Source organism: Chelonia mydas, chromosome 7, assembly GCF_015237465.2.
Source record: "Chelonia mydas isolate rCheMyd1 chromosome 7, rCheMyd1.pri.v2, whole genome shotgun sequence".
Classification (NCBI taxonomy): domain Eukaryota; kingdom Metazoa; phylum Chordata; order Testudines; family Cheloniidae; genus Chelonia; species Chelonia mydas.
This window is the reverse complement of record NC_057853.1, coordinates 75,155,533-75,179,705: the sequence shown is the minus strand read 5'-3', so window position 1 is coordinate 75,179,705 and position 24,173 is coordinate 75,155,533. Positions and strand designations below refer to the sequence as shown.

General features: G+C 39.5%; 1 protein-coding gene across 48 annotated transcripts in view; it reads left to right on the top strand.

Moving 5' to 3' along the window:
* Positions 1-24,173, top strand: part of ANK3 (ankyrin 3) — a 540,509-nt gene that overhangs the window by 482,511 nt on the left and 33,825 nt on the right. For 18 of the 48 annotated variants that reach the window (XM_037903998.2, XM_043550285.1, XM_043550284.1 and 15 more), the window contains 9 exons: positions 724-935; positions 3,810-4,017; positions 4,654-4,750; positions 6,461-6,689; positions 8,127-8,252; positions 9,255-9,377; positions 9,836-9,862; positions 11,784-11,865; positions 16,322-24,058. In XM_037903998.2, the coding sequence (XP_037759926.1) occupies positions 724-935; positions 3,810-4,017; positions 4,654-4,750; positions 6,461-6,689; positions 8,127-8,252; positions 9,255-9,377; positions 9,836-9,862; positions 11,784-11,865; positions 16,322-24,058 (8,841 nt within the window). The remainder of the gene's footprint in view (positions 1-723; positions 936-3,809; positions 4,018-4,653; positions 4,751-6,460; positions 6,690-8,126; positions 8,253-9,254; positions 9,378-9,835; positions 9,863-11,783; positions 11,866-16,321; positions 24,059-24,173) is intronic. The other 30 variants (XM_043550311.1, XM_043550307.1, XM_043550308.1 and 27 more) reach the window with 7 other exon arrangements.

Sequence of the window (24,173 nt, the reverse complement as noted above, 5' to 3'; positions counted from 1 at the left end):
TAAATCGACTGCTGATCACTCTCCCCTTGATTCCTGTGCTCCACTGGATCGAGAAGAGTAAGGGAAGTCGACATCGCATAGTGCATAAGTAGATCTAAGCTACATCGATTTGAGTTATGCTATACATGTAACTCAAATTGCGTAGCTTAGGTCAACTTTTCCCTTTAGTGTAGACAAGGCCTGAGACTGGCAATCAGTGCACAGTGACTTCAGTGCTTATGTGAATAACAAGTGTTAGAATCAGCTCAGGATTTATTGGCTGCTATGACAACCGTGAGACTACGCCAGGTGGTTACTGTCTCAAATTACATAGCTAGTCACTCTCTAGAGCTGTGTGGGCAGGAATTGGAAAGTAGGCCAGTGTTATGGACTGACCATGACTTTTTGCATTTTTGATGTTGGGGCACACATATGTTGCCAGGGCAAGGGGACGCATTTTGATGGCCTGGCCTGAAAGACCCTGAGCATTCCCTCACCTGACTGACAAGTGAAAAAGAGTTTGATGATCTCATTGTCAGGAACATCAAATTCACACAAATGTTAAAAATAAAACAATCAAAACTGGTATGTTCTTCTATTTAAAAAAGCCTTCCTGGACTTTTGAATCTGGTGTGGAATTCAGCTTTTCCACAATGCAGAATAAAGCTGTGTACTCATAAATATATATGTACAGTATTTGCAGATAGATTATATGTGAATATTTTAATGTATTTTTTCCCACAGAGCTGGATAGCGCTGAGGAACTAGAAAAGAAGCGTATCTGTAGAATCATCACGAAGGATTTTCCTCAGTACTTTGCTGTGGTTTCACGAATTAAGCAGGAAAGTAACCAAATTGGTCCTGAGGGAGGTGTTTTGAGCAGTACAACTGTGCCTCATGTCCAAGCATCCTTCCCAGAGGGTGCTCTAACTAAAAGAATTCGAGTGGGCCTCCAGGTAATAAACCACACCTGCAATAATCATTTTAATATGCAAAATCTAGAGCTGCAATTCTTAATCTGTGGGGTGCAACTCAAAAATGAGTCACAAGGATATGTCTAGTAGGTGACACCACTGATTGAGAGCTGGTAAACTCTCCTGTACCCCACACGCAGGGCTCCTGCACTCCACCTCCTACTGGGGCTGGGGCTGCTACCTGCCATGCTTCTATCTCACCACCTAGTCTGGGAACTGCTCCACCACTCACACAGTGCTCAGCACTGTGGCAGAGGAAGTGGCTCCCATGTTCTATTTATCTTCATAGCACCAGCCACCTACCCCCATGCCAGTAGCACCAGTATCCATCCTTTCTACCCTTTTGTGTGTTAATACAGCTAAATGTATATGTATATATCTAGGAACAAAGACTGTAGGCCATATTTACATAATGCAGGGTCCTGCACTTAGGACGGAAGAACCCAATGCACAGCTACAGACTAGGGACCGAATGGCTAGACAGCAGTTCTGCGGAAAAGGACCTAGGGGTGACAGTGGACGAGAAGTTGGATATGAGTCAGCAGTGTGCCCTTGTTGCCAAGAAGGCCAATGGCATTTTGGGATGTATAAGTAGGGGCATAGTGAGCAGATCGAGGGACGTGATCTTTCCCCTCTATTCGACATTGGTGAGGCCTCATCTGGAGTACTGTGTCCAGTTTTGGGCCTCACACTACAAGAAGGATGTGGAAAAATTGGAGAGAGTCCAGCGAAGGGCAACAAAAATGATTAGGGGTCTGGAACACATGACTTATGAGGAGAGGCTGAGGGAACTGGGATTGTTTAGTCTGCAGAAGAGAAGAATGAGGGGGGATTTGATAGCTGCTTTCAACTACCTGAGAGGTGGTTCCAGAGAGGATGGTTCTAGACTATTCTCAGTGGTAGAAGAGGACAGGACAAGGAGTAATGGTCTCAAATTGCAGTGGGGGAGGTTTAGGTTGAATATTAGGAAAAACTTTTTAACTAGGAGGGTGGTGAAACACTGGAATGCGTTACCTAGGGAGGTGGTAGAATCTCCTTCCTTAGAAGTTTTTAACGTCAGGCTTGACAAAGCCCTGGCTGGGATGATTTAATTGGGGATTGGTCCTGCTTTGAGCAGGGGGTTGGACTAGATGACCTCCTGAGGTCCCTTTCAACCCTGATATTCTATGATTCTATGATGAGGGACTCTATACTGAAAGCAATGACTCTGAAAAAGATTTGGGGGTGTTGGTGAATATTCACTGAACATGAGCTTCCAGTGCAATGCTGTGGCCAACGGGACTAATGTGATCCTTGGATACATAAAGGGGAATCTCAAGTAAGAGTAGACAGGTTATTTTACCTCTATATTTGGCATTGGTGCAACCACTTCTGAAATACTGTTCAGAATTGTGTCCAGTTCTGGTGCCCACAATTCAAGAAGGATGTTGATAAATTGGAGAGTGTTCGGAGAAGAGCCACGAGAATAATTAAGGGATTAGCAAACATGCCTTATAGTGATAGACTCAAGGAGCTCAATCTATTTAGCTGAACAAAGAGAAGGTTAAGGAGTGACTTGATCACGGTCTATAAGCATCTACATGGGGAACCAATATTTGATCATGGGCTTTTCAGTCTAGCAGAAAAAGACAAATTCAAACTGGAAATAAGGTGTACATTTTTAACATTGAGCATAATTAACTACTGGAACAGTTTACCAAGGATTGTGGTGGATTCTCCATCACTGACAATTTTAAAATCAATAGTAGATGTTTTTCTGAAAGATCTGCTCTTGGAATTATTTTGGGTCAGTTCTATGGCCTGTTTTATACAGGAAGTCAGACTAGATGGTCACAATGGTCCCTTCTGGCCTTGGAAGCTATTAATCTAAATCCTTGTAGCACCAACTATCCACCCCAGCCAGGAGCTCTGCATGTAAGATGTAAGGAAGCTGCAGTGGGCCCAGAGAGAATTCCTGTGGCAGAAGATCAGCCTATGGCTAGTATACATAGCACTATGCTGTCCCCTACAGCACAGGGCTATGCTTGGGGATGGGAGTGGCTGTAGTGCTTAACACTATACCTACTCTGGGCTGCAGAGTATCCCATATGCATCTGTGGGGAGTCTGCTGTAGAGCAGCCATCATCTGCTTTTCTGGGTTAAGCCAGGGCCGTTCCTATCACTTTCAAGCAGAATCCAGGAGGTGCAGAGGTGATTTAAAGCTTCCTTAAAAGTGCAGCACAGAATCTAGAGAAACCTTCCTTCTTGCTGGTTTCTGCTAATTAACATTTATTGGGGGGTCTTGACATTTTTCACAACAAAATTATTAAATTATTTTAATAATTTGATTTGGTGGGTTCATTAAATAGGAGCTTAGTTTTAGATTGCTTTGCTCGGAACTTGTGCTGGTGAAACATTTTAACCATCATCTTTGCAGAACACCATATAGTGCAGTTGGATAATGGAACAGGTGACAAATCAGTGCTCCAATGTCTAGTGAGAAACTTTCGGGAAAAGTAATAAACAATTTGATTAATAAAAGTATCCAAAATGTCTGATTCAAAATTTATCCAAACTTCCAAACTTCTTTGTTCTAGAAATTAGACTTGAAATGGAATAAAAACAGATTTCTTATGAGATTTTTGCTACTTTTTAGTTTGATGCAAGAATTGTGTTGCTTTTCTCACTGTAATTTGGTGCATTAATGATCACTGTGTAGATAGAGCCCCTGAAAGGCACATTTTAAGGAGGCCAAGGAAGAAGTAAAACAGGACAAACAGAAAATAAAAAGAATTTGAGTTCTCATTTTGGAAGGATTCTGCTGGGCTAACATGGATTTTTATCTCAAGGTATGAAATTCCTTCTCTATGTTGACAGGCTCAACCAGTTCCAGATGAGATTGTCAAAAAAATCCTCGGAAACAAAGCAACTTTCAGCCCCATTGTCACTGTGGAACCAAGAAGAAGAAAATTTCATAAACCTATAACAATGACAATACCTGTGCCACCCCCTTCAGGAGAAGGTGTGACGAATGGTTACAAAGGAGACACCACACCTAGCCTTCGACTTTTATGTAGCATTACAGGTTAGGCAAGAATCTACTCTTTGCAAAGGTTACTATAATAATAATGCATCCACATTCATTTGTTATGCATTTCAAATGTAGCTTTCCAGTGAGGAAAGCCATTGATAGTTCCAAGTATTGGAACCAGTAGGATTAAAACTAGTACTCAAGTGCCTGATGCGAAGTCATTGGAAAGACTGACACTGAGTCAGTGGGCCTTGACTTTGGACTTGTGTCATTATCCATGTTAGAGGAACCTTTACAGCAATAAACATTTTATGACATTTTATTAAGTGTTCAATATGAAGAGTCTTTCCATTGACAGCTGCATACATATAGATAAAAATCCAATATGGATGCAGTCCTGATCCTATTGATTGCAGTGAGAGACTAGCCCCTGAGTTGAGTTGGGCCAGGTTGTTACCCAGAATGTATATCTCGCTACATTAGAATCAGCTTCAGATATGTATGTATTATATTACTATTCAGATGTATGAGAGCAATAGTAACTAGACTCTTCTGTTTACATGTGAAGCAAAAGAACTCAGTGTGGAAGTGTTCTTTTGCAATCCGTTTTAAAAAAAGCTTGAAGATTCATGGTACGTTTGGTTTTTGAGATAAAATTGTATATGATTTACGTGTAACTTATTTTCATAGGAGGGACTTCACCTGCTCAATGGGAGGATATCACAGGAACCACTCCATTGACGTTTATAAATGACTGTGTTTCTTTCACGACCAACGTTTCAGCCAGGTATGGGAATGCAAAATACCAAACAGACGCAATTATTTGTTTCCTTACATAGGAAAAATAGGGATTTTCCCCACAGCTTTCCATGATTCTTAAATAATGTTTATAAAGAAATAATAGGTCAGATCCTTAGCCTGTGAAAATTCGACTCTATTGACTGTATTGATTTATACCAGCTGATGATTTGGCCCAATAACTTGCTGTACTATTTTTAATAGCAAAAATAGCTTAGTATCACTGTCTTTTATTGGTAGTTCACAGGCTTAGCAAACTATTTATGGAGCTATGTACATAATTCTTTAAAAAAGAAAAGCTGATTTGATAGGACATTAATGTTGCACAGCTAAGCATTCCATATTTAGGAAATGCCATGGTTCAGACTGCACATAAAACCTTAGCTCTGCTCCTTTGTATGCATTACAAAACAGTCTTTAATGACAGTTTTCACATACTGTTTCTCTCAAATTACAATACAGTAAAATTACAATACAGGCTTTTTGTATAACTTTTACAAAGTACATAGCTGCTCTCCCTAACACTCCTTCATACCTTTAGTACATTTCTAATTATACTGCTATGTTTAGCTACACCCGGAAACCAAGCCTGGAAAACTTCGGCCAATGTGAATGTGAATGCTTTTGAAAGTTACGAGCGACTGAACTCAGGAAAACTGGAAACTGTTTTGCATCCTCACTATAGCAGTCACTGCCACACTTGTTATAATAAATAATGTTTCTGCACATCATTTCTTGCTCTCTGAGACAGCATGAACTATACCCTGGGAAATTTCCCTCACAAACCATCTGAGAGTATCTTTCAGAAAAGGGAAAAAATCTCTGTTTCTCTGTGCCAGTTTTGAACATTTACGTGACAGTGGTTCACAAGTTCCTGAACCACTGAGCTGCACTCAACCAGCTGGATAGCCAGCAAACAGGAAATACAAACCAAAGACTGCTAACCAAGTTTATATAAAATTGTTTGGTTTGAGGGGTCATTACATACATAACAAGCTCTTTTATACTATGGAAGAATGTCTTCCTCTGTCCTCCTAAAGTCCCTAACTTGTGGATGTACTAATTGTCACCATGCTCCTAAACTTAATCAGAGAAGGAGACAATATAATATCTGTCCTGTAGCAAGGCCTCCTTTCTTGCATATGCAATTTATGTACCATGAGTTTTCTATACTGCAGACCATGGATTTGGCTATACACTTTTCAGTATGGCCTCCCATCTCACTCTGAGTGCGGCTGATAGTTTATTTTAATGAAGATTAGATATGAGTACTGGTGGACCTCACAGAAGTACAATGCAAGATACAATTTAGCGACAAAAATCACACCATCTACCCAGGTTTGGCCTGAAGGATACTCAGAATGAGCAGTTACAGGAGACGCCAACAAAGGGTCACCCAAAGATACAGATTCCACCAACCCAGACAACCTCACTTTCACTCATCTAAAACACTGTAAGGAAAGCTCTGCCTTTGCCAATGGAAAATTTTCAGAAACTGCATTCATCCAAAATGGCTGTGGAATCATGGAAGCCAACGAACACAAGGATTTCCCTTTGCCTCCCCTGAAAAGTAATCTCCATTCTGCCCCGTCACCGTTAGCAGAGACCACATTTATTCTTTGCTGATGCAACAGAGTTTCTTTATAAAGTTTTGGCCAGTGTTTTGTAAAACAAACTCCTTTTGTCTTTTCTCTTTCAGATTTTGGCTTGCAGACTGCCATCAGGTACTAGAAACTGTCGGCCTTGCCACACAACTTTATAGGGAATTAATATGTGTTCCTTATATGGCTAAGTTTGTGATATTTGCCAAAATGAATGATCCTGTGGAATCTAATTTGCGTTGCTTCTGCATGACTGATGATAAAGTGGACAAAACTTTGGAGCAACAAGAGAATTTTGAAGAAGTTGCAAGAAGTAAAGATATTGAGGTATATTTCGTATTAACAGCAGCTCAGATCATTCCCTTCCTCCAGGGGTGTAGAGAGTCTATGCTCTAGTTCCACTTTACAAGAGTAGGCAGGGTGCCAGGATATCACAAAAGAAGTCCACAACCACTATAAGCCAGCTACATGAAAGTCCACAGTGAGCAGGGGTGAAAGTAACTTAAGGGCCGGGGTCCTGAGCGGGCGGGGTTGGGGTGTCCCTCGGACGGAAAGGGCAGGGCCTCAGGCAGAAGGGGTGGGGCCTTTAAATCCCCGGGCCCTTTAAATAGGCGGCAATTTAAAGGGCCCGGGGCTCCTGGCCGCCACCGCAGCTACCACTACCATGGGGGCTCTGGCAGCAGGGCTCTGGCGCGATTTAAAAGGCCCGGGACTCCCAGCTGCTACCCAGGGGCTCCGATGGTGATTTAAAGGGCCCGGGGTTGCTGTAGTGGCAGCTGGGAGCACTGGGACCTTTAAATCGGCACCGGTGCCCCAGGGCTCCCAGCTGCTGCTGCTACCCCAGGGCTCCGGCAGCAGGGCTCTGGTGGCGATTTAAAGGGCCAGGGGCTCTGGCTACTGCCTGGAGCCAAGGGCCCTTTTAAATTGCCCGCCTGGGGAAGCTGCCCCCTGCCAGTACCGTCGGCTGTGTACCGGCTCTTGCTGGTATGCCGTACTGTACCGTACCAGCTTACTTCCACCTCTGACAGTGAGGCTGTGTGAAGAAACTCTTTGGAAGTGCACTAAGAAGGATAAACGGGTCCTCCTTACAGCGTCCTACAGTCCTTCTGCCTATTGGGAGTGGGGAGGTAATGCAAAGGACTCTGTAGAGCAGCTGCCAGGGGTGCTGGAACAATTTTTATAGCGGGGGGTGCTGAGAGCCATTGAACTAAACTGTAAACACTGTATATAATGGAAACCACTTCAAGCCAGGGGATGCTGCAGCACGCGCCCCCCCCCCCTTCCCCCTTCTTCCTATGGCAGCTGCACTCCTGCTTCATAGCTTGGTGGGTTAAAATTCCTCCCTCCTTGTCCACATAGAGATCTCTAGCACACAGCTGAGTTACTCTGGCTGGTTTGTTTGGGATTTTTGAGACAAAGGGCATTTCTTGTGAGAAATTGTGTAATATATACTTTTCCCTCAGAGAATCCTATGCTGAAGCTAATTATAAAGATATCCGTATCTATGGAATTGGAGCTATATTTTTCAAAAGTAACTTTAGCAATGAGAATGTTTAACAAATAGTTTTAATTAATCAGCCACACTTATAATGTCATATTATACATACCACAGTACTGTTGTATTAGATCAGTGTTGAACATGTGTTAAGTTGATGCATTCCAAGCTAAACAAGGAGTTATGATGTTGGAAGAAATGGTGATATATGTTTGTGCATGTATCATAGATTTTACTCACTTTCAATTTCTGTCTTGTTGCTTTGATAGGTTCTGGAAGGAAAACCCATTTATGTTGATTGCTATGGAAATCTGGCCCCTTTGACAAAAGGAGGACAACAGCTTGTTTTTAATTTTTATGCTTTCAAGGAAAATAGACTGCCATTCTCTATTAAGGTAAAAATAAACCCCACAGAATTCTTAGTTGAGAAAATGTTTTCCTCATGTAGTAATATTGGTTCTGTCTAATATGAATAGTCTGCCCCTGAGAAGTAAGTACATAAGTATTATTATAATTTAGCAGATAGGTAATTTGGAACAGAATTTATAAGTGATTTGCATGAAGCCATAGAAGGAATCACTGTCAGAGCTGGGATCAGAATACATGCTATTCTGATTCACAGTCCTTTGCCAGAACCATGCCTCAGACTAGACCTGTTCTCATATGCCTTCTAGCTGCAAGGTATATTATTTCAAGGGGTAAATCATCTACCCAAATGACAAGAGTGAGATAATACATGATCCAGATTTTCAGCCCTAGCCTCTTGTTTTTACATGTGCAGTTGATAGTGCTTCCAAAAAGTGAGTGCACACACATATTATGCATATGTAATCACCTATTTTATGGTTGCAAATGAAAATCGTGGTCACTTTTGTGAGTGCAAGTCATTGCATATACAAAACGGGGCAGAGAGAAATGCAGATGGGTTGAAAACTCAATCCAGTTTACCTACAGGAGTATTTCTCCTGGAGTGATGCCACTCAGCATGGTGCCTTGCACTGTGCTGGAAACAGTTTTGGAAACTTGTTTGCAGTGGAACAACAACCCGAGGCCAGCCCAGTAGTCTAGTTGTAGTTACAACTTTCTTCCCCAGGAAAAGCTGCAAGTTGGGTTCTGGCTGAGTTCCTTTGGTCTTCAACTGGTGTGGTTACTAGATAGCTTCTGATGGAAGGGAACACCACCTATTCCTCTGCAACAGCTTTCTCTAGCTGTCCAAACTAATTCTGATGGTCTCCAATGGGAGCCACGCTCAATACTCCTTTTGAGAGAAGAGGTCCCCTCAGGGACTTTGACTTCTCACATGCCCTTTGTGGGGGAAACAGACCATGTTAAATATAATGCAAAAAACATACATTTCAAACAATTAAGTCAATCTATTGTATGATAAATTTTTCTAGATTAGAGACACCAGCCAAGAGCCTTGTGGTCGTTTATCATTTTTGAAAGAACCAAAGACTACAAAAGGACTGCCACAAACAGCTGTTTGCAACTTAAATATTACTCTTCCAGCACACAAAAAGGTATTTCTACCAGCACTCTTTTTGTTTTGTTTAACTTTTAGTTTAACTTTTTTTGCTAGTAATAAAGAAACCTTATGAAATGCTAGTAATGGGAATGCTTTGTAATATGATTAAGGCTGTTATAAATTTATGTTGTATTAGTTTTTTGTATATAGAAAGCTTTTAAAGTCTGTTGTTACTGTGGTGTCAAGTTCCTATTATTTTTATGATCGGGTCCTCTGTTTACAGCTCATGCTTCAGCTTGTAGTTCATAGATTTTATGCATTCAGTAATGTCGTGTTGATTTGCACTTGATGTAAAATTTTTTTTCTTTTATGTTGACATTTTGGATTTGCTTTGGCTTATAAATCAGCTTGCATTTTGTGCTCCCAACTTTGTCCTTTTCATATCCTGATATTCTTTTCCCTGCTGTCCATTATAATATTCCTTGTCTCTGCAATGCACCTTGGAACCCAAAGGAAACAGAGTCAGATCAAGATGATGAGGTAATATAAACACTCTCTTCTGTTTTTATTTTCTTCAGAATTAGTGCAGAAAGATAAATGTGTTCTAGAAAAGTGTCTTTTAGTTATAGCAGTGAATATTAACAATATATACTACACATCTATGTTCTGTTGTCAAGAAATAAAAGTGCAGGCATGTGATGAAATAAGATCATATGTTATAAATTTAAACTCAGTATATGCTAATATTCTGAACTTCAGCTCACTTTATGCTTAGAATGTAAATTATGAAATTTATAATATACAAGCCAAATTCATCCTTCATATAGCTGAAGTCAGTGGCATTACATACACCAGGGATTAATTAGGGCTCTTATGTTAATAAACATTCAGTATTTCCCTAACCTGTATTTCTGTATACCCTTTAAACATTGGCCTATTGTATTTTTATTCCTGAAAATAACCCCTATTTTTTAAAAAAACCGCAAAATAACCAGGAGTAATTTCTAAGTATTTTAGTGTATCTATTTTCAAATAAGCTCCAGATCTCCACAGCTTAAAAGTCCACACCTTGTCACAGTTTTTAACAGAAAATATCTCTCTTTAGTAATCTTAATTAAGTTGTCTCAGGTCAGAAGATGAACCTTATTTTATGCACTAAGGAATACACAGTGAGTTTTAAGACACTAGAAATAGAAAACCTAGTACAGAAACATCAGATATGTATCCATTTTATTACTAGAATAAGAGTTCCTTGTGTGTAGCCCTCTCTTTCTGATTGCTGATAAATAGCATTAGCCACCTGATGACTAAAATCAAATAAGAGTCAGTACATCAAAAAGATAACCATATCTTTTGGTTTTCATTTGACTTGTACCTGGTGAGTTATTTTATAGGTTTCTCAATAGTTTTCTTTCCAAACAAACTATATTTTTGGAGACATGATCAAATGACTGGTTTCTGTGAATGACTTTTAATATGAATAAATAGAGCTGCAAAAATAGCACAGGTTTCAGAGTAACAGCCGTGTTAGTCTGTATTCGTAAAAAGAAAAGCTCACGAAAGCTCATGCTCAAATAAACTGGTTAGTCTCTAAGGTGCCACAAGTACTCCTTTTCTTTTTAAAAATAGCACAGTAACTGCTATGCCATTAGACACCGTAACTTATGATGCAACTTCCTAGTTAGCAATTGTATTCTGCTTTCTAATATACATCTCTGTGTTTTGTGCATATTAAAAGAAATCCCCTTTCATGCCTTTTTTGTCCTTAATGTACTCACTTTAAAGCAAGCATACATTGTGGTTTATGTGCTTTCAAGACAGATTAATGTTGGGAGAGGTATTTGATCAGCCTAAATTATACTCTTATTAGTGTTTTATGTCTGTATCTGTAGTCTTTTATGTTGATGCTTCTGTTTCTAGCCAAAATACAGAAAAATAAATAATGCCATTTTAAGTAGTATGGAAGAGATTACTAAAAGATAATGGGATTTTACAGTATTTAATTAATATGGGGCTAGACTGTGACTTTAGACAGTGCCCTGAACTAAATGTACTGTGTTCACAGCACCACCTCAGAAGTATACCCGGGAGATGACATATCCCTCTGAGTTACAATTCCTGACCTGCTTTTGAGCCTCCTCCAGAGGATTAGTAATTTACTGCTGGTTTATATTACCAGCTAATTATTACTCCTCTCCACAGAAATGGTTGAGCTGCACTGGCCAGCAAGCAGGAATGGAGCCAAGGCTTTGCCCATTGCCTACCACCTGCTATGTAGGGGGAAATGCAACCATGTAGCCCTGCTTTCTCCTGTGCACCCTCATCAAGCTGTAAGAGTGGATTCTTATTCCCTTGTGTGGGTGTGTAGTCCAAGTATGATCTAGCCCACTGTACTGAGATATCATAATCAAGCTGTTCACAATATTTGAAAGGTACCAAGTGGAAATGTGTTTTGTTGCAGACGGAGAAATCAGACCGGCGTCAAAGCTTTGTCTCTCTTGCTTTACGTAAGCGCTACAGCTATCTGACTGAGCCTGGAATGAGTGAGTTCCATAACAAACCTACTAATACCGTATATACCCTACTTTAATAAGAAGAGACATTTTTTCTATAAATGTTGCATTTAGTGTCCTTTGAAAAAAATTCATAGAAAAATTGTTTATAGCTAAACTTTTGGATGGTCTGTGAGCCTCTGCATTGTGAGAGCTTGGAGAATCCTTACTGGTAAGCAGCATGCTCCAGTTAAAGTAAATAAAAATAATAATAAAAAAGCCACATAATTTATTGGCCAGAGCAAGGGCAACTGAATTGAAAAGTATTTTCCAAAAGACAGTCTGTGCCTCCTCCCTGCAAAATGTTAATTAATGAAATCTAGCTGTATCACAGTGATGCTTTAGATATAGTAATGGGCAAAACTCAGTGGGGTTGGAAGGTTCCTTTCAGATAAAATGTTTGACTTTTTATTCAGTTTATTTGAGCTCCTTCCCATTTTATAGCTTCTTCCTCTCTCTCCCCATTTTTTCCTCATATTCCATAGAGCCTTTCCTTGTACTCAGTCATAGCTTTCTCTTCTACCCCCATGTCCTTGACCTGACCCATGGCCCTGCTTCCTTTTCTCTCTTTAAGTACAATAATGTATCTGACAACCTTTGCTTCCCTCCCCAATCAGAATGTGGTTATTCTTGTGTTTTCTCTTCTCCTCCAGCAGCCAGTCAAACTTCTCATTCCCTGAACATCAGTGACCCTTCAATATAATTTCATAAAATCCATTTACAAATCTCATCAGGTTTGGTAATTCCTGCTGGGAGCTGCTGTTTAAAGATCTTGTGAGCTCTGTGGGATTTTGAGGTGCTCCAGAATGCATTGTGCTTCTCAGACACAGGAGAAGACCTGAAGTATATAAGATCTGATGACAGCACCTGGCCTTAAGAGACTACCAGACAAGCTGAGACCTCATAGTGGACTCTGAGATATCATCAAAGATTTGTTGGGAATTAAGAGACAGGAGGAAAGGTTTGGCCATGGTGTCTGGAATGAGTTTGGACCTTGTATACGTCTTTTTCAGCTGGTTCCCCGTGTTAAATTAAAAGCAATCTTATATTGATTTACCAAAAGTAAAATCAGAGTTGCAAAAAGAGGTGGGGGGGGAAACCTCATATGAAGTTGTAATCCAAGAATGGAGGAAGGGTTTAATCAAGCTATAAAAGTCTCTCTTCATTCTTTTAATATTCCATTTCCAATTGATTTGTAGAATGGTTGATGATCTGCTCCAGACTTTTAACTCAAGTATGTTTTCCCAGAAATGTGGAAAGAAAAAAGTTGTTCTTGTTTTGCTTTCTTTTCACTTTTTCATTTTCACCTCCAAAGAACATGTCTTAACTCGAAAATCAAGACTGGTCAGCAGACAGAAATCCATAAGGTCACATAACCAGAGAAGACAAAACTTACTAGCTAGAAGCTGATATTTAAGATTAAGAACTCCCAGAGGGCACCAAGGAAAACAGACTGGTGATAGGCCCAGCACACTAAACCTTGCAACCATCCACCGTGGCTGCTAGAGGGCTTTGAAGCGGCTTTCCACCAAAGTGTTGTCCTTGGACTTGGGTGGGTCATTTTCATATTGTCTTTGGGATGTTCTCCCTCTCTTTTACTCCTCTCCCCATCTGCTCAGATATGGGGAGCACCAGTTTCTCCTTTCCTCACCTCTCTCTGACTGCTGAAAAAAGAGAAGATATTCAGTCTGGACCTGCACCTACTTTCAGTGAAGCTGACAGCAGAACTCCCACTGATTTCAGTGGCCTTTTTTTCTCCCCCCGTGCTGCCAGAGTCTGTGTGACAGGGACAATGGTATTTCACTGCTGAGGTGTTCTACTCGTATTAAAGGCAGGGAGGAGAGCACTGATCTAAGGGACTCTGCTCTGCCCTATACAGATGTGTCAGGCAGAATAGTGAGCGCTCCAGTGAACTACAATCTGGTCACTAGCCTGGCTATATGTTTCAAGTAAATTGTGAATAGAGCATCGTTCTGTTGGGCAGACTTACATATGCTCAGTCACCATTTTCATTCACCTGTAGCAGGTGAGGAAGTGGGAATAACACACAATAGGACATGCATTAGGTAAGAGATCTCCACATGTCAAGCGCATAGTGGGGCATGAGGCTAAAGGCCAAATTCATTCAGTACCCAGGAGGTGCAGGTATGTAAAACAACTGCACTCTCTAAAATATCCTATTCCACTTAGGAAATGACATAATTGAGTTTTTTATTTTTTAAAAATCAGTAAAAAAAGCCATATTTTTTTCTAGACCACACAGTTATCTCAAAACTGCATGTGCCGGTAACTTCGTCGATGAGGTTGCTTCCTGACCCAGTCCTTTTTCACAAATATAATACGGAGTATAGACAAGGCATTTTTAAAATATCTGAATACATGATGTAATGGAGAAAAGAATAGTTGCAATTTGGAGAGACTGCTATTGGATTTATTGTCTCACTACATTGTAGTGGTAGGACTGTCGTGATACAACATACCAAGAGTCTAGTGGCATTTTCAGATATTTTAGTGTAGAGCAAATTATTTTTATTTCGTTACTGCCCTTCACTATTGTTTTGGCTTCTTATTTTTTGGATTTGTGACTACTTTTGAATCTTGGCAGCTACTCCTAATAAATCACTGTGGTAAAATTTATTTAATGAAGTTTTTCAGAGAGGGGAAATGAGAGAGTAAAGAGTGGTCAGACTTTAGTTTTTAAATGATTTATACCAGTATACTTGCAATGGCTGTCTTTTGGAATAGACTGTGCCAGTATGCCCAGCATTCAAGCTCTTTTCAACCTAAATGTTCAAATACTACAATAGCGTTACCTAGTCAATGCATCTGTACGCCTCCGCTTGGTATTTGTAGGCCCACCACGTTTTCCCATTACAGCATATGGGCCTATGGGGTGATGAACATCTTTTTAGATAAGCTTGTGTGACATAACTTTAGTAACTTAACGTTAGTCTTATTTTGTTTCTTTCACTGTGAATTACTGTCTAGCTAGAAGATAGACCAAACAGCTTTGATAAATTGTCAGCATAACTTCAGACAAAGGTGTGCGGAATAGGTAGTAAAGAAACCAAATAAAGAAATTTTGCCTAAAAGTTATTTTACTTATTTGTGGAAGAACTCTCTGCATGTCATTGCTGTATCAGAGGATATGGAAACTGTAATGTCATTCCCAGAAATACTGCCTTCTGGATTGGTACCTCCAGCCAGTGACTTCAAAATCTGACTGGTTTGGTTTGCGATGTTGGGCCTTTTTGGGGATGCTCATAGTTAACAGATTTGTCTTGGCCAGATCATCTCTACCTACTATATTGTTCTTCAAGTACTTATCTAATGTTATCTTTTGAGAAATGTAAAGTTGAACAGGTCTTTCTTTGAGCTGATACAAGAAATCTCCTCAAAAGGAGCAAGACACTACATCTTGTAGAAAAAGTGTACTCTTCTTTTAAATGCCTCTTATGAAAATATTTATTTACATGTTGTGCATAATACAGCATATAAAATGTATTACTTCATTTGCTTGTTTTGACATGGTGTACTATGCATGAGTAAAGTGTTTGAGTTGCTTTGCTTGCTCACGTTTATCATAAATCATATTTTCCATTTTTCATGTATGACAAATGCTTCTTAAATCATTTCATTTAAAGTTTTACTTTAGTTTGACCAAACAAAAGGAATATCGCATGAAAAAATGCAAAAGGTTCCTATTTATTTTTTTAACCCTTGACTCAGAAAAGTTCTTGCTCTTATTGGCTTTGTGAGCGTGAAGCATATACGAATTGTGCATGGATAGATAAAGATTTGAATTTATTCCAGTTGCTTCACAGTTTGCACATCAATTGCCTGTCACTTAAAGGTATTTTGGGTTCTGCATGAAATAGTTCTGAGTGGTTTTCAAAAAGGATTTTAGCTATTTAATGTCATTCTACATAAGTTTATATTGTTTTATATAGGTACAATATATGTTGTTTAATGATACTGCTAAGGATACAACAATAGAAATTACTAAAAGGATAATTGTAATAGTTGCACAAAGCTAAGACGTACCTATACAGGCAAAATGGAACTGAGATTAATATTTCAAAACTAGCACATCAGAAAGTCAATAAGGAAGTAAGAGAAGAATTTTGGCTGTGGTTATTATTTTTACTATTATGGATTCCTCTTTTTGTGTTTTCTGTTTTCCATTGTTTGCGGACTTGGTTGCAATGTGCTTAGTGTCTTTCATTTCATGTTGCTTTTTATTTTGGATCAGTCGTAATTATATGACTCATTCCTCTTTTTTTCCTTTTTAATTGTTCTTTTTGCCTATTTCATTCTGATTCATACAAAAAATTGTACTTGCTCTTTGTAATATTACAACGTTTACTGACCAATTTTCTTCTCTGGTCTCTCTGTTTTTCAATCATTTTTGTTGATTTTACGTTTGATTTTGATTTTAAACTTTAAGAAACAGTTGAACGGAGCGCAGGAGCAACAAGATCCCTACCTGCTACTTATTCATACAAGCCATTCTTTTCAACAAGACCATATCAGTCATGGACAACAGCTCCAATTACAGTGCCTGGACAAACCAAATCAGGCTTCACCTCCCTATCAAGCTCTTCCTCCAATACTCCTACAGCTTCCCCATTAAAATCAATATGGTCTGTTTCTTCTGCTTCTCCAATCAAATCCACGTTAGGAGCTTCTACTACCTCTTCAGTTAAATCTGTTAACGACGTAGCATCTCCAATTAGATCATTTCGGACAATCTCTTCACCAATAAAAACCGTTGTATCACAGCCTCCATATAATATCCAAGTTTCTTCTGGTTCTTTTGTCAGAGCTCCTGCAGTAACAGAAGCCAGTAATTTAAAAGGGATGGCATCCACTTCAACATTTCCTTCTCGGACATCTCCAGTGACTACAGCAGGGTCTCTTTTGGAGAGATCATCCATCACCATGACACCTCCAGCATCCCCCAAATCGAACATTAACATGTATTCTTCAAGTTTGCCATTTAAGTCTATCATCACATCAGCATCACCACTTTTAACTTCACCTTTAAAGTCAGTGGTTTCTCCTGCTAAGTCAGCAGTTGATGCTGTTTCACCATCTAAAGTCATGATGACTTCATCTCTCTCATCACCTGTGAAACATATACCTGGGCCTACAGATGTAGCATTGGTTAATGGATCCGTGTCACCTCTGAAATATCCATCCTCTGCCAATGTAATAACTGGATCCAAAACTGCAGCTATGTTTCAAGACAAGATCTCTGCAGCTACAAATTCTGCAGGTTGTGCTGCTAATCTAGCCACTGATACAGTTGAGAAAGTATTTCCGACCACTACTACAATGCCATTTTCTCCACTCAGGGCATTTGTGTCTTCAACACCATCTGCTTTTCAGTCAATAAGAACTCCTTCTGCAGGTGCACTATATACATCTTTTGGGTCAATATCTGCAACTACCTCATCAGTAACTTCATCAACAATAACAGTGCCAGTATATTCTCTAGTCAATGTTTTATCTGAGCCAGCATTAAAGAAGCTTCCAGAGTCTTCACTTACAAAATCAGCAGCTGCATTACTATCACCTAGTAAAACATTGACTACAGAGACACGTACACAGCCTCACTTTAATCGGACTTCATCTCCTATGAAATCATCCTTGTTTTTAGCACCTTCTGCTCTTAAATTGTCTACACCATCTTCGTTATCCTCCAGCCAGGAGATATTGAAAGATGTTGCTGAAATGAAAGAGGACCTAATCAGGATGACTGCAATATTGCAGACAGATGTAACGGAGGACAAGCCATTCCAACCTGAACTAACAAAAGAGGGTAGAATTGATGATGAAGAACCTTTTAAAATTGTTGAGAAAGTAAAAGAAGACCTGGTAAAAGTTAGCGAGATACTGAAAAAAGATGTGTGTTTAGAAAATAAAGAGTCGACCAGAGTGTCAAAAAGCGATAAAGGACACTTATCTGAAGATGAATGGGTAGAGTTCAGTACAGAGGAGATTGATGAAGCAAGACAGCAGGCTATAACGTGCCATCCTGTTCCAGAAAAAGGGCAAATTAAAGCTAAAGCCGCATCTGAAAAGGATTACAATTTGGCAAAAGTTATTGATTATTTAACAAATGATATTGGTAGTAGTTCATTGGCAAACATAAAGTACAAGTTTGAAGAGGGGAAAAAAGATGAAGAGAGACAAAAACGCATTTTAAAACCAGTGATTGCTTTACAGGAACATAAACTTAAAATGCCTCCAGCCTCCATGAGGCCTTCTACTTCAGAAAAAGAATTATGTAAAATTGCAGATTCCTTTTTTGGAACAGATACTATTTTAGAATCTCCAGATGATTTTTCTCAACATGACCAAGATAAAAGTCCTTTGTCTGACAGTGGCTTTGAAACGAGAAGTGAAAAAACACCTTCAGCCCCACAAAGTGCTGAAAGCACAGGGCCAAAACCACTTTTCCATGACGTACCCATCCCTCCTGTTATTACAGAAACAAGAACTGAAGTAGTTCATGTTATCCGCAGCTATGAACCATCATCAGAAGAGATTCCAGAGCAGCAAACAGAGGAGCTGCCTTCATTGAAACCTGCACTTACTTTAATGGAGTTGGAACAAAAACCCACTGGGTCTATTAAAGAAAAGGTTAAAGCATTTCAAATGCAAACCAGCAGCAGTGAAGAAGATGACCACAAGTGTGTTCTCAGCAAAGGTGTCCGGGTGAAAGAAGAAACTCACATCACTACTACTACTAGAATGGTTTATCATAAACCTCCATGCACTGAAAGTACCTCGGAAAGAATTGAGGAAACAATGTCTGTTCATGACATAATGAAAGCCTTTCAATCAGGACGTGACCCTTCCAAAGAACTGGCAGGTCTGTTTGAACATAAATCGTCAGTAACATCAGATGTTAGCAAGTCTGCTGAAACTTCACCACAACATGCAGAGGACAGCAAAATGAAACCCAAACTGGAGCGTATAATAGAGGTCCATATTGAAAAAGGTAATCAAGCTGAACCTACTGAAGTCATTATTAGAGAAACAAAAAAGCATCCAGAAAAAGAAATGTATGTATATCAGAAAGACTTACCTCGGGGAGATATTAACTTAAAAGGTTTGGAAAAACATGATACTTTTCCTTGTTCTGATGAACAAGGTCAGCAAGAAGAAGAAGAGCTAACAGCTGAAGAGTCACTTCCTTCTTATCTGGAATCTTCTAGAGTAAACACTCCTGTGTCTCAGGAAGAAGACAGTCGCCCTAGTTCTGCTCAACTCCTGTCTGATGACTCTTACAAAACACTGAAGCTTTTGAGTCAACACTCAATAGAATACCATGATGATGAGTTGTCAGAATTAAGAGGGGAGTCTTACAGGTTTGCTGAGAAAATGCTTCTTTCAGAAAAGCTAGATGTGTCTCATTCTGATACTGAGGAGTCAGTTACTGACCATGCTCTACCCCTTAGTTCAGAGTTACAGGGGTCTGATAAACAATGCAGAGAAAAAGTAGCCACTGCCCCCAAAAAAGAAATTCTTTCCAAAATCTATAAAGATGTGTCCGAAAATGGTGTAGGTAAAATGTCTAAAGATGATCATTATGATAAAGTGACAGTGTTACACTACACTGGAGATGTTAGTAGTCCAAAACATGCCATGTGGATGCGCTTTACTGAGGACAGATTAGACAGAGGTAGAGAAAAGATGATGTATGAAGACAGGGTGGACAGGACTGTTAAGGAGGCAGAAGAAAAACTGACTGAAGTATCACAATTTTTTCGGGACAAAACAGAAAAGTTGAATGATGAGCTACAATCTCCAGAGAAAAAGCAACATAAAAAAAATGGCAAAGAAATGCATTCTAGTCATAGCTCTGCCAGCAGCAGCCCTGAAAAAGTACTGCTCACTGAAATAGTGACATTGAGTGATGACTGGAGTAAAGTACAGCAGTATGGGCATGATGGAAAGTGTTCTCCAAAAGCCGATGAAAGAAAAGCAGCAAGTTTGCCCAGCAGTCCTGAAAGAAGGATTCTTGCTCAACAAACAGGGGACTGTAAACAAACTATGGAACACAAAGGAAATGCTCCGCAGGGTAAAACAACTGAAGCTTCACAGACTGGATTTCAGCTAAAACAATCCAAGCTTAATTCCATTAAACTTAAATTTGAACAAAGTATAAGTCCAAGGACTAAAGATCTATCTCAAGAAGAAAAAAAGGAAGATAGTCAATCCAAAATTCCAGTAAAGAAATTACAAGAAAGCAAACTACCAGTGTATCAGTTTTATGCAAGAGAAAAGCACCCAAAGCAAATAGATCTGACAGAAGGAAATATATCATTGCAAAAAGAATTTACTACTATGAAATTGAAAGAAGATAATGTCCAAGGTAAAGGAAAAGTTATAGAAGACATTTGTGCTTCAGAGGTACAGGAACAGAGCACTGAAACATCAAGTAAAAGTCTGCTAGAATATACTTCTGAACAGCAAGCTAAAGACTTGGCATATAGCTCAGACTTACCAGCTAAGGGACATTGGGACAAAAAAATCTATCGAACATGGGAAAGTCCTGGAGCTTCTAACCATAAAGCACAAAAAGAAAAGCTTTCCCATGTACTTGTTCAAGATATGGTGAAAGAAAACCATGTTGACTATGCTGAGACTAAAACTAACAAAAAGAATGAATTTATCACTGTGACAGAGTGTGAACACAAATTGCCAACACATGGATCCCATTCAAAGGAGATGAAGGAAATGACTGTAAAATCTCCATCAAAAAAGGTTCTATACAGAGAGTTTGTTGTCAGAGAAGGGGACTACACCAATGAAATGACAGATAAAACTTCAAAAAGAAAGGAATTGACTGTGTCCCACATTCCAGTCAGAATTTCTGAGGAGAAAAGAATTTCATCTCCTACCATTCTTGATAGTGTTTATGATCAGTCAAAAAAAGCAGTATATGAACTGTCAGCTAAAGTGTCCCGGTCAACTATGATTAAGGAGCAAGTTCAGAAAGAATTTGATTATGTAGAAGATGAAAAAATAAAGCATTCAAAAGTCACTAAAGTTACCAAGCAACAAGGTTCCATAGTGTTAAGTCCTCCTGTGGAGGAAACTGAAATATCCCCTAGCAAATCACCTGATTCTTTAGAGGTTAGTCCTGGAAAGGAATCTCCTTCAAGTGAGGTATTTGACCCTAGTCCCCTTGATTACTTGGATAAAGTTGCACCTTTAGTAAATAGTGAGGGAGTGAAAGAGATAAAGACTTTGCCAGTTTATGTCAGTTTTGTTCAAGTAGGAAAGCAGTATGAAAAGGAGGTGCAACAAGGAAATGTAAAAAAATTTGTAAGTCAGGAAAGTAAGACAGTACAAGAGACTAGGGGGACATTTTATACAGCTAGACAGCAAAAACAACCGCCTTCTCCACAAGGTAGTCCAGAAGATGACACACTAGAACAAGTATCCTTTATAGATAGCTCTGGGAAAAGCCCTTTAACACCAGAAACACCCAGCTCAGAGGAAGTGAGTTATGAGTTTACCTCTAAAACACCCGACTCACTAATAGCTTATATACCAGGCAAGCCCAGTCCCATACCTGAGGTTTCTGAGGAATCAGAAGAGGAAGCAGAGGCTAAGTCAACCTCTGTAAAACACATAGCAGTGGAAGCAGCAAAAATTGACAAAATATTGCCTAATAATATAAACAAAGATTCTAACAAAAGACCCAAAAGTAACAGAGTTGCCTACATTGAATTCCCACCTCCTCCACCATTAGATGCAGATCAATCTGATTCAGAAAAGAATCATCGTTATTCCCCTGAGAGTGAAATGGAGATGATAGAAGTAAATCTGCAAGATGAATATGACAAATGTGAACTGGCTGAACCAGTCATAAGAGTACAGCCACCTTCCCCCGTGCCACCGGGAGCAGATGTCAGTGATTCTAGTGATGATGAATCACTCTATCAACCAGTTCCATTAAAAAAGTATACTTTTAAATTAAAAGAAGTTGAAGATGACCAGAAAGAAGTCTCAAAACCCAAAGTTTCTGACAAGAGTCAGAACCAGAAAGAGTTAGGGGATCCCGGTTCTGGAAAACCTAATGAGTTTGACATTGGTCTTGAGTCACCCCAGAATGACATAGCACAAAATGGGACTAATGACCAGTCTATCACCGAGTGTTCCATAGCAACCACTGCAGAATTCTCTCATGATACAGATGCAACTGAAATTGACTCTCTCGACGGTTATGATTTACAAGATGAAGACGATGGTTTAACTGAGAGTGATTCTAAACTTGCAGTTCCAGCAGTAGAAACCAAAAAGGATATATGGACTACCGAGGGCATTTTAAAACAGACTGATCGTTGCTTTAGCCAAAGTAAGCTGGAAGTTATTGAGGAGGAAGGAAAGATAGGCGCTGAAGAAGACAAGGCACTTTCAAAAGGTCCAGGTTCTGAAAAGAATGCAGATAAGACTGAGCAGAAGTCAGGTGCACAGTTTTTCACCTTGGAAGGCAGACACCCTGACAGAACTGTGTTTCCTGATTCGTATTTCAGTTACAAAGTAGATGAAGAATTTGCAACACCTTTTAAAACAGTAGCTACCAAAAGTCTAGATTTTGATCCATGGTCCAGTAATCGAGGAGATGATGAAGTATTTGAAACTAAATCAAGGGATGATGAGGCTAAGCCATTTGGTCTGGCAGTAGAAGACAGATCGCAAGCAACGACACCTGATACAACTCCAGCCAGAACTCCAACGGATGAAAGTACTCCAACTAGTGAGCCCAACCCCTTCCCATTTCATGAAGGGAAGATGTTTGAGATGACTCGCAGTGGTGCAATTGACATGAGCAAGAGGGATTTTGTTGAAGAAAGACTCCAATTTTTTCAGATTGGTGAGCATACTTCTGAAGGGAAGTCAGGGGACAAGGGGGAAGGGGATAAAAGTACAGTAACTGGCATCACACAGCCACAGTCAGGGGACAGCATTGTAGAAACAAACTTAGAGAGACAAGTAGAAACAACAGCAGTTGAACATAAGCCCATCATCCAGGCCAGTGGAGATTGTATGGAAGCCACACTTGGTAGTAACTCTCTGGAGAAATCATCGACAACTGTTAACACTTCTAAAGTTGATCCCAAATTGCGCACACCTATTAAAATGGGAATTTCTGCTTCCACGATGACTCTGAAGAAAGATGGCCCTGGAGAAGTGACAGATAAGATAGAAGCTGCGATGCCCAGCGGTCAGGGATTAGAAAATGAAAATGTAGTAGTGATTACAAGTTCAGCTACTAGCGAGAGAAGCTGTAGGCAAAAAGAAAAACTTGATTTTCAAAAAGATAATTTTAATAACAACAATAATTTGGATTCATCTGCTAGCCATACAAATAATAATACCTGTAATGTAGAGCTAAAAGAACATTGTGAATCCAAGTGTTCCATACAGAAAGCTAACCAAATGAAAAGCACTTCAGGAAAAGGGACGGGGGCAACACAAGGACACAGAATAACAGATAAGCAAAAAGTACAAGGACAGCAGCAAAGGTCAAGGGAGTTGGTAGGGAGTAGAGCAAAATCAAAACTTCCCATAAAGGCCAATTCAGTAAAAGAAGTCGTCCCACAAAATAATGTCCAAAAAAGTACAGCGAGTAAAGTGAGACAGGCTAGTAAACCCGACAAAATAAAACAAAATAATTCTTCTCCATGTCTAGAAGTAAAATCTAAGATTCCAATAAAAAATACACCGAGAAAAAATCTAGCTATATCTAGAAAAACACCAACAATGCAAAAGCAAGAGCAGTTAGAGAAAGGAAAAATCAAACAGCTTCCTTCCAAATTACCAGTAAAGGTAAGGTCTACCTCCATCACAATGACAACAGTGAAAGTAAGGAAAAATCAGCTTAGGGAGGTATGTAAACATTCTATTGAATATTTTAAGGGAATTAGTGGTGAGACATTAAAGCTTGTGGATCGTCTATCTGATGAAGAGAAAAAGATGCAGTCAGAGGTGTCTGATGATGAAGAAGACAGTTCATCAAGAAATACATCATCAGAAGCTACTCAAGTTTACCAGCCTTCCATTACATCGAAGTCTGCTAGAGATATGAGAACAGAGGCAGCATCTTTAAAATCAAAGATTGAAAAGGTCGACAGTGAGAGGAGGAGAAGTAAGAGGACTGGTGAGAATGAAGGCAGTCAGGTTTCTGGAGCTCTCATGGCTCACCTCGTGGAGATCAAGCCTAGTTTGTAAAACTTTCAACTTGTTGATCCTAGTGCATGAACTGTTGTGATTGC